At 40.5% G+C, this 11,206-nt stretch overlaps 1 protein-coding gene across 1 annotated transcript; it reads right to left on the bottom strand.

Annotated features, from left to right (window-relative positions):
* Positions 1–4,567: 4,567 nt before the first annotated feature.
* On the bottom strand, positions 4,568–6,674 carry LOC131222427 (uncharacterized). Its single transcript, XM_058217484.1, has 2 exons — positions 6,338–6,674; positions 4,568–5,263 (listed from the first exon to the last, which is right to left on the bottom strand). Exon 2 carries the CDS (start codon positions 5,219–5,221, stop codon positions 4,808–4,810), a length of 414 nt encoding a protein of 137 aa, XP_058073467.1. The 5' UTR covers positions 5,222–5,263; positions 6,338–6,674; the 3' UTR covers positions 4,568–4,807.
* Positions 6,675–11,206: the final 4,532 nt, after the last annotated feature.

Genomic DNA, 11,206 nt, shown 5'->3' with positions numbered 1-11,206 from the left:
AGATTCATCTGAAATCAGAAATACCAAGCACAAACAACATAAATGGTTACTATCCCAAATACCAAGTGCAAACTTGAATCTGTAAAGAAACTAAACTTGCCACTTAAATGAACTGAAATGGATCTAAGAAGAAGGTTGGGTTCCATTTCCTTCTGTGAATTTGAAAGATAGGTTGGAAGGCCTGTAATCTGTTGATATGGGAATAGCTGCTGGGCGCTGAAATCAACTATTCCATCAGTCAAGTCTTATAGAGCCCATATGATACGCTTGAGTCGATCTGCAAATGGCAGAAACCTCCAAATGACCAATCAATCATTAGTTCTTGATATACTGACATAGTTGGAGCCATAGTTCTAAAACTGGCTGACTTCACTCAAAACTCAGTCAACTTCACTCGGTGAGATTTTGAGACAAGTTGCTAAGAAACTCGGTACCGAACCTGACTTGGCTTGGACTCAGAGAGACTCGTTGACTCGACTCAATGGCTCAGCAGACTCAAACCAAGTCACTCATGTTATGTCGCATGATTTTGTGGCATGATTTTATTAAAAAGAAATAAGCTGGGAGCGAGATTCAAACCCCCACCCTCGACCAAGGTAGTCAACCACCTTAACCAGTGAGGCATATGTAATGTAATGTTGTCGCTTTGGGTTACTTTCTATATTACTTATACTAGATCTAACTATTTTAAGCATCTAGTCCATTCCTAATATTTTCAACTGGTAATAAATAAATATCAAGTCGGGTCAGATCGGGTTGGGTCTTCAAGTCAACCGACCTGGCTGAACATTGAGTCAAGTTGAGTTTTTGTTGGGTTTTTGAAATATGGTTGGAGCAGGGAAGGAGATGATAATAGCACCCACATGCACCAAATGAAAAAGAGAATGCGGATATGGTAATGGCTGCTAACGAAGAATCAGAATAAGAAAATTACACTCTACAACTACCTATCAAAAGAGACGAACGAATACTCCTCTGATACTAATGCAGAATGAGAATCATGCTTCACTCTCAAAATCCTTTTTGATGGATTTCGGAATATCATTGCAACTGGATTGTTCATGATATAGCTCTTGATATAAACCAATGCTTTCTCATCGTAATTGCCTGTTTCTTCTATTTGAGTTTATTATCAATCTTCGCTCTCATGAAAGAAATTGCACTTTGGTCGCCCATTATAGAACATGATCTTGAAATAGACCTCTTCTTCATGTGAAATAAAATTACTAACACGAGAGAGAAAGTTACAAGAGAATGACCATCTACCATACTGAAGAGTGGTTATTGGAGCTTGACTGATTCCAAGTATATTAAGCCCACCTATCATCCTGCTTTGATGCATCATAAAGCCTTTAAAGATCATGCAAGAACTGGCACACTTCAAGGAATACAAAAATATAATAGTCACACGAAAATAGAATAGTTGGTAAGGTCCAAATTTCCTTCATCATCTAAATCTTGCTAGAAGACAATGACTGACTTAATTGTGATTTCATGTTGTCTGGGAGCATTTTTTGTGTCTATGATCCAGCTTGGGGTGTGTCAATGGCAAGACTGGCTTTTACTAGATCGTCAACACCCCCCCTCCCCACCATGCTTTCCATTGCTAGTAATTAGATCTGGATAATGGGTCATTTGCGATACATATTGCTATTTTTACCATTCTAAAGTCATGATTCTCTACTCTTATTATTGGTAGTCGTAATCTAATTTATATTGAGAACATAGAGATATTTTTTTAAATTATGCAATAATAGGCATACCATGCATGCATGATCTACGGAGATAATATTCATCATTTCACATATTACAATATCAGAATATCAATTTGTATAATAATTATAGTGCACTACGTCATATTACATGATGGACCGATCCACATGATCCTACCCCTAGTGTACCACGTATTGGAGAAAGTAGTCTACCACCAACCCCTTCCCATACTACATACGGGAGGAACCCATGATCCAGGCAACCTTGGGCTAGGGTGCAAGTCGAGCAGGCAGGGTCAGTTTGGGGGTCAACTTGAGCCTGACCCAACCTGACCTAGAAGCAAAACCATGGTGCTCAATCTGACTTCCTCTATGCTCATTGCTCAACCCTAAACCGACCCAAGCCAACCCAAATACAGGCGATTATTCCTCCAACCTAACCTAACTGAAATTTGCTCAACCTGAACCCAACATGATTTCTAATTAGGTTGCCATGTTCCAACCCTAACCCAACCTGAGGACCTTGAAAACCCAAACCAAACTTGGGTTGGATCAATTGGGTTCCCTGAACCCAATTGCAGCCCTACCTTGGGTGAGACAATCTCCAAACTTGATACAAAGTCCAGGGACCAACATAGTGTCTCCACTGCTACTCCGCATTCTTGATTTTGGAACCTCAGTCACAAGAATTGTCTCCGCAAGGTGGCACTCTACTCCCACTCCCAGTTTTGAACCTATTATCACTACCACGATTCCACCTAGACCACTTCCAGCTCAATCATGTATTTGTCATCTCAGGATTACCACCATCACAATTCCACCAAGATCACCTCCAACTCGGACCAATTTTGTACTAATAGTTTTTTTTTTTTTTTTTTTTTTTTAAATCGAGATATTCTAAGTTTGTCTAAACATGTTTATCAAGACAATTTATGCATTCTACCAAACATAAATATACCTTTGCCTAATTTTTTTCAGAACCCTGCTTCCCCAACCCCACACTTCGAGTTCCTTGAAAGGACTCTTTGTAATGGTTTTTCATGGTTTCATCCACAAACTCATTAGCATCAATGCAAATCAAAGTAAGATAAACAAAAAAGTAAACCAGAACACTATAGAAACGAAGAACAACAAAATTATGAAGCCCTAAACCATTTGCAAATGCACCTCCCCTATCTAACAAACTGTGATTTTCTTGAATGAGGGAAGACAGAGAACAGCGACAGAGATATCAAGGGCAATGACAAGTCGATGGCCCAAAGAAAACTTCATGGCACTTGACTTGGATGATGATCGGCTTACAGAATAAAAGACCCGAAAGTCTAAATGAATCTCGCTCTCTTAAGTTCAACGGACTGACTGGGAATCACAGATTGAACAATCCCAAGAAGCCTGAAATATGCTAGAACCGCCAGAATTTCCAAATTTATTTTTTTATGGATAGAAAATTCTTTTGACGGAGAAAACAGTCACCACCACGTGCTTACGGAAGATAATTTTTTTCTTTTCTTTTCTTTCTTTTGGAATTTTTTCCAATAGCCAAAGATTCCAAAGGGCTCACTGGTCGATGGTGATTGATAATACATCAGACATTGCCCACATCTCTATCCACAAAAAGAGCCAGGTGACAAGTTCCATGACTTCATCTACTAATAGGAGGTCAAGAAGGTCAATCATTAGTTTGAATCTTGGATCCACAACAAAATAAGTTGGAAATGAGTCAAATCCAAAAAATCTTGATTAAAAGAATGCAACAGACATATTTAAGCCTTTATGGGGCATGGTTTCTCTACCCCCATAAGTTTTTAGTGGAACTCAAAGCATAACGAGAAGGGTTACATGCTTTGAAAGCGAACCTCAAGCACAGCATTTTTTTTTTTCCTTTCTTTTAAGGTACCGCAAGAACGGCAGTTAAACCAAAGAACTGAAAATTGTGAGGAGGTTTAACTGCAGGTTAAAATGCCAAGAAAAATAGAATAAATACAGCTTCCTAGATATACAAAGAAGATAGAAGGACTGCAAATTTTAGCATCATAACACAGACAATAAAATAAAACTGAAGAAAAAGGGGCCTTGTGTGCAAATGATGATGAATGGAAGAAGGAAAATGTCAGCAGTAAAATATCAGCCCCACTGTATTAAAAGAAGAAGAAGAAGAAGACAGAGAAAGAATGGGCTCGAAGGTGCAAATACTGCATAAAGATACTGTTTTTTGAGATGAAGAAAGCAATTCCTAAGCATAAAGAATAACCATAATGCTTGGCTTCGATGTCGACATGGCCTGCAGTAGACGGCTTCAAATTGGTGAATTCAGATCCAGAGGCTCATGCAACAAAGATGTGGATTTATAAATGTCAACTTTAAATGGACATTGGATAGTTTCCTACACTTTCTGCCCATGTTCTTTTGAAGGATCATTGTCTGCCCATGCTTTTTAAGGGACTTGTTTGCCTATTGTCTGCCCATATAGGCAGTTGCAAAATTAGGCAACACAAACAGGATTTTCATTTTCAAACCATCTTTTTCTCTCATTATCTCAAGCAAGAATACAAGAATACATGATGTATGACTAGGTAAACTTACTGATAATGGTAGATCAGCTGCACAACATAGCAGGCAGGATCTTCTTTCTAAAATGGAATAGCATGAAATTTAAACCGCCACCACTACAAAAATGTGAAACTTAGATGTACATTCTAACATGGAATAGCCCATGTGTTGTCCTTCGTCATGCTATATTCAAGAATCGTAGACCACTAATCGTTTAAGTAATTTCAGAAGCAGATGTATCTCTAGCCCCCCAGAAAAGGAGGATGTGCCATAACATGATAAAGAATGGAATTACCAGCAATAGGTGATGAAATGAGAAATATTCAACATTGAATAGATAATAAGAACTACCAAAAAGTATCTGGTATTTGCTTTGCAGCTGGAGGGAAGAATACAAAGCAGTAAAACCTGTTCATAGCCTCCAGATAAAAACATTTGTAAATGGGAAAGGTAAGATGGGGAAGAGCAAAAACAATAGGAAAAAGAGAGATGAATCAGCAATGCCTTGCAGACACATGGAGAAACTCGGAGTGGTTGTCCAAATCTCACTTGCATTCCACGCCAGCTTCGGCAGCCCGCCTAGGCTTACTCTTGCGCCTGCTTCCGTTCTGTCGAAACCCATTTGACTTGGCCGAATCATCAGTGCTGGACCTGGTTCCAACACCATTTTCCTCTTGGACCAAATCGGGATCGTCTTTCACCTGCGAGTTCCTCTTCCTCTTCTTTCCATTCTCTGCTGCTGCCGGACCTTTCATCTCTTTGTTCAAGCCAGAAGTTTTCATATTGTCCACATCTTCTTCTTCTATCTTTTCAGCTTCTTCTTCATCGGCCTCGTCCTTCAAAGGTTTCTGTGGCCGCCCCCTTCTCTTATAAGCAGGGAGCGATTCTTCTCCGCTTCCTGGATCTTCATGATTGTTAACGGCAGTTAACTTCTTACCCTTCCCTCTACCTCTACCCATAACCCCAAAGTTGCACAGCAAAAAAAACTCAAACAATCAAACCTGCGAAATGAAAAACATAGATCCTGAGGCATCAACATTAAGAATAGAAATGTAAATAATCAATGAAACATGTTATAAGAAAACGGATTAGTATTCTACAGAAATCAGGAAAGGCTAAAATTGCATTTCTATAGCTAAAAAGACAAACAAAGAATCCACAGCAACTTCTCTTTCATATTTTCACAGCAAAAAATCCAAAGAAATTACAGTTGGACATGAGAATTCGTATAATCTGCAAAATCCCAGTAAAAGGAATTCCATAACAGGAAACAAAATTTTCATTTCTATCGCCACCAAAAAAAAAAACTAGAAAAATAAATATTCATGTTAATTTCATTATCTGTCAGTCAAAAGACGGAAAAGAAAAGAAACAATAAAATACAGGATTGAGTAGAAATTGAGAGACGTTGCATCCCAATATTGCCTTCAGAAACTCTAAAATCTCCCATAAAACTGAATAAAGAAAATTCCCATCCAAAGGCAAAAGGGGAATACATATCCATGACAAGATAGACCAAAAATTACTGGTTTTTTCTTAAACAACAACAAGAACTAAGAATCAAGCTAAAGGAGCATTCAATCTTCTGAAAACCCAATAGAAAGAAACACAAAAATCCCAGGAAAAAAATATCCATTTTGATCACTATAGAGAATACAATTGATACCCACTTCACCTCAAAAACATCAAAGAAACCCGAAAAAAAAAATCTACAGAAAATCCAGTAAAGAAAAAACAATTCCATCACAACTAAATCGCAAAATCCCATGAAGAAGAAAAAAAAAAATTTCATTTTTAAAAGCATGCACAATAAAATTCAGACTCCAACAAACAGTACCATCTCCTACACAACCCAGAAAAGAAAGCCTATTGCAATCCCTACAAAACCCAATAAAACTTTCATTTTTAATGACCAAAAATCATAGAAATCCACGCTCTCAACCGTCAACAAAACAGCTACAAAAAAAAAATCATACCCGAAATAATCAACTGCAAGAAACCCAACAATCAAAATATCCATTTTCATCCAAAAACAGTCATCGACATAGAGGAAAAAACAAAGGCAGGAAACATACCTTATATGAAACCATCTTCTTATGAAGCTGCCTCTGAAAACCCACGTCTTTGAATCTGATAAAAGAGAAGAAAAAACAAAAAAGGTCTTTTCTTTTTCAAAATAGTAGTAGAAGAAGAAGAAATAGAGATTTAATGGTGGAAATGGTGATCTGCGTGATAACCAATAAACCCAGATCAGAAACGGCGAAAAGAATATTGAAATTTCAGCAAGAGGGTGGAGATTAAGGAGATGAATCTCTGGCGTATGAGCTCCAAGAACTGTTTGAGAGAGAGAGAGAGAGAGAGAGATTTGCTGAGAATAAAATAAAATTTGCTGAATGCTTTGGGGAGTAAAATAAAATAAACGGTTCTGATGACTTTCATTTGTATGGTCACAAGAAACTCTGTATAAGAACCAGCCAATACAATTAGACAAACTTTCCAAGTAGTGGGCCCCACAGTAGAAAGGCAGATGTACAAGTGGATTGGTTGGATCATCCTAACTGCTTGCTAATGGACATTTTTCTTTGTGGGATTCGGGCCGTTGACAATTTATTATGTTAACCGTCCACTAGATTTTTTTCACCAAATAGGCAACTATTATAATCCGTTCAGTTTGGATTTCGATTTATGGACAAATATAGGTGGACCAGAAATTTGGACGGTTTAGATTTAGCTGAATATCTACCACTTCTACAGTTATTGTGCACACGAGTATGAATTTTCGTACTCTGTCAGATCATCAGTACTTATCTCATACCATAACTAAATGATAAAACTGGGTTTATGATACTTAAGCCATTTCTCACGCGAAAGCTGATTATTGCCTACAGCACCCGCCACAGGGATATCCATGGTGGCTCTGTGGGGTCCACCATGATGTACATTTTATCCACGCGGTCCATCCATTTTTCCAGATCATTTTACGATACGATCCAAAAAATGAGACAGATCCGAAGCTCAAGTGAACCACACCACAACAATGGGGAGATGGCGCCCACTGTTGAAACCTTCTTAGGGCCCACCGTGATGTTTATTAGCCATCCAACTTGTTCATATGGTCGCACAGACCTGCATGAATAAGAAACACACAAACATAAGCTTGATCAAAAACTTCGGTGGCCCTTAAGAAATTTTCAACGGAGAGCGTTCAATCTCCACTATTTTCTGTGGTGTACACTTGAGCTTTGTATCTACTTCATTTTAAGTTTCTCCCTTAAAATGAGCTGAAAAAACGTTTGGACGGCGTGGATAAAACACATACATCATGATGGGCCCCACAGAGCTTGGGTCACGTCATCCCATCAGGGATATCCCTGGTGGCGGGTGCTGTGGGATCAGTGCACGCGTCCGTTGATCCAGACCGTTTGTCCACTTGGAATGCAGCCAAGCATGGTAGTCCACGTAATCCTAATGAATCTATGGTTAGGATCAGGTAATAGGTGCCTTTTACGTATTCACCATCCAAGGGGTGGCCCAAGTTCTCATGGATATTTTTTACTAGTTGACGGAACTGGTTAGTGGTTATGCAACTGCCTCTACCATAATAGTGTTGAGTTTGACACCGTCCACTGGGTAGTGAGCAATGACAGCCAATCCTCCATAAACGTGGCTTACGTGTCCGTCATCCAGACCATTTGCATTGTTGGTCCCACCATGGATGGAGCGGAGCCTGAAAATCACAATGATCAGACGCCATTAACAGCCCATTCAGAGGCCATTGAATCAATGGTCATAAAAAATGGTCAGGGGTCCAAATTCATAATAAGGTGAATTGGGATTCGCTGCTTTGGTTGGATTTGGGCTGTGACTCGAGACACATGGATTGGACCCAGACCAGCGTTCTGGCCAAGTAACTGATTGGGCTTGTATCAGCCGAAGAAGCTGGCTCATCCGGGAGCCTGGACCGACTCATTTAACACTGATGGCTGGAGTATTTTGGATGGTGGGCCGTGTATGGTCCGAGCCCTATAGTCTGGATTCTACCGACGCGGGTTAGCTACTGAACCTGAGAGTAGCCAGACTCCTACTGAAGTGACGTCTCCAAGTTTGGTGGGCCCAACCATAATGTATGTGTTGTATCCACACCGTCCATCCATTTATAGAGAGAATTTTAGCACATAGTCCAAAGAATGAGGCAGATATAAATCTCAAATGGACCACACCACTGAACACAGTGGGGACAGTGACGGCCACCGTTGAAACCTTTCTAGGGCCCACAAAGATGTTTATTTGAGATCCAACCTGTTGATAAGTTAACACAGACATCGAAGAACTGTAAACATAGATGTCCGCTTGATCAAAAATTCATGTGGCCCATAAGAAGTTTTGATGGTAGGCGTTCAATCACCACTGTTTTATGTAGTGGGGTCCACTTGAGATTTGGATCTAACTCATTCTTTGGTTCATACCCTAAAATTATCTCTCCAAATGGATGGACTGTGTGGATACAATACATACATCATGGTAGGGCTCACAGAAGTTGGTGACGTCACTTCAGTAGCTAGTCTAGCTGCTGTCGACTTCACTGGGTAATCCGCGTCTGGATTCTACAGTGGTGGATACGATGGAATGCCACTAAGCTGTGGCAAACTTGCTTCATTGCTCCCGTTTTAACTAATGATAGCTGTGTTTTGTCTTTGCTTTTCGCTACACTGCATCCACGTATTTGAACAAATTGACCAAAGTACTCGCACAGCATCTGCTGTTATCTTTCCTTCGAGAACTATAACTTTCGGCTATTATTGTTACGTTACGATTCAACTCTGTCGGTTGCCTGAGTCCGTAAAACGAAGGTCTGTGGGTCCCAACAAGTTGTATATTTGAATCCACTTCGTCCATCAGGTGAGAACCCTTATTTAAACCGTAGATCAAAATAATAGCCCATTAAAGAACTCCAATGGGCCACACCGATAGGAACAATGTAAAATTACTACTCAAGCTGGCGTGGCCCGCATGAATACTGGATCAATGTGATTTTTGTTTATTGGCCTCAAAATACTGGTGGTTACACCTGATTAACGGGTTTGATGAAATATAAACACTATGTTGGCCCCAGACACAACCTATGGTTGGTATCTCATCCCCATTTTTCCATGTGGTGTGGCCCATATTAGTTATATAATTGGATTATTTTATGTATAAAAGCTTTTAATAGAGAGGATGAAACCTGATGGACGGAGTGGATTTCACGTGTACAATATGTTGGGCCCCACATAGCGTGGGCCTTTTATGGCTACGTAGAATAGGTGGTAGAGGTTTCCGGTACCGAAACCTACCGTAATTAAGAAAGAAAAACAATCAGAGGAACGGACGAGTCCGTACTATACCTTTTTTATTTACCTTTTAGGGTTTGGACGCTGGTATTTTGATAAAAATATCTGTGTAAGCATGTTAAGAAATCAGGTTCTTTTTTAGTTCATCCGTACTATCTAGGTCTACTTTCGCAAGATTTCTTTTCGGCTAATGAAATTGGTGGGTACTACTGGAAACTGTATTCGTTGGGGGTTGGGACCTCCCAATTCACCCTCGGGGATCTGAACCGTCTGCTTCATCCAGCGGTCCCCTTACTTCGGACTGCCAAAAGTGCAAAAACCAGTTGATTGACAGCAATCCCAACCATCAATCAATGGGCTGTTTCAGTCATGTGTAGGACACATGCCCACAGCAGGCCATTGTATTTTCATTCACCTGGACTTTTCTTGCGCTGTGTGCCACCAGCTGTCGGCCCGATGAATGAACGGTTCTGGTTGCCAGAATAGTAGGATTGTCAAGGGCTGGGATCGGGTTAGCTACGGCCCAAATATAAAACTGTTTGGGCCAGGCCTTTGGGCCGAGTCTATTCATAATTCTGATTTTGCTTGGCCCGACCTGGCCCATTGATAGCCGTAGATGTGGTCAGGCCAGAGAATGGCTGAGACCCCAGCCTGATGTGTGAGACCATAGACTCGAGCCCAGGTCGGAACTGTGAGTCTGTGACCGGGTCTTCAAAATCCTTGCGGGCCACTAAATATGAGTTGGGCCACGTAGGCCCATATGGAAACTGGTGTGAGGGCTTGATGGATTGGGCTGAGCCAAGCCAACTATTTTTCCTGCCTATATGAATGGACCCTTTCCAGGCCTGTAGGCCTTATGAGAGGCCCCATTGTGGGCCCAGGGATATACTAAACCCTAGCCATGCCCCCTAATAGGACTGAAAAGGCATTAGCCCTGGCCTTACAGTCTTACAATAAAAAGATTTAAATGATTAAAAGTTTTATATTAGTTCAATCTAAGATAATTTGAGGTATTCTTCATCTATGACAACTCGCATCACATTACCCAGATTCAACACGTGTCTATGAGCTATACATGTAATGTAAGGTTCATGGGAACGGCTTACAAATGTCTTTAAACCGTCTGAATGCGCTGGCTCTACCGTGCGGGCCCCACAGTCAGCGTATCCAGATTGTTTCTATGAGGGGTCGCAGTATTACCTGCTCAACGGCCAATCTTTCAACGTACTGCTACAATGGGAAATACCAAAATGAAGCGTCCCCTCATTGTAATTTTTGTACGTTCCCACTTTCACATTGTTGATGCAAAAATCTGGTTCCCCCTTTACCAAGCTCGGAGTACTCAAATTTAGCCCTGTATCTTACACAAGAGAGAGACAAAGGAGACCCTTAGTAGAGCAAAGGACCCTCTAATGTCAAAGTAAGGCTGGAAATATAGGTTCAAGTAGTGTGAAGTAAGCTTAGGGTGTGAGATGTTGCATACTTGTTTCTGCCGATATGTTCTCTATTTATACATTTTGATTAAAGTGAACATGCCCGTCAACCTCACCACAATCTCTGCCATTAAGCGAGAGCTACGCGCGCATTGATGTCAACCTTTACCCTGAGATTGTG

This window comes from Magnolia sinica, chromosome 13 (genome assembly GCF_029962835.1).
Source record: "Magnolia sinica isolate HGM2019 chromosome 13, MsV1, whole genome shotgun sequence".
Classification (NCBI taxonomy): Eukaryota; Viridiplantae; Streptophyta; class Magnoliopsida; order Magnoliales; family Magnoliaceae; genus Magnolia; species Magnolia sinica.
This window is presented reverse-complemented; position numbering and strand designations above follow the sequence as displayed.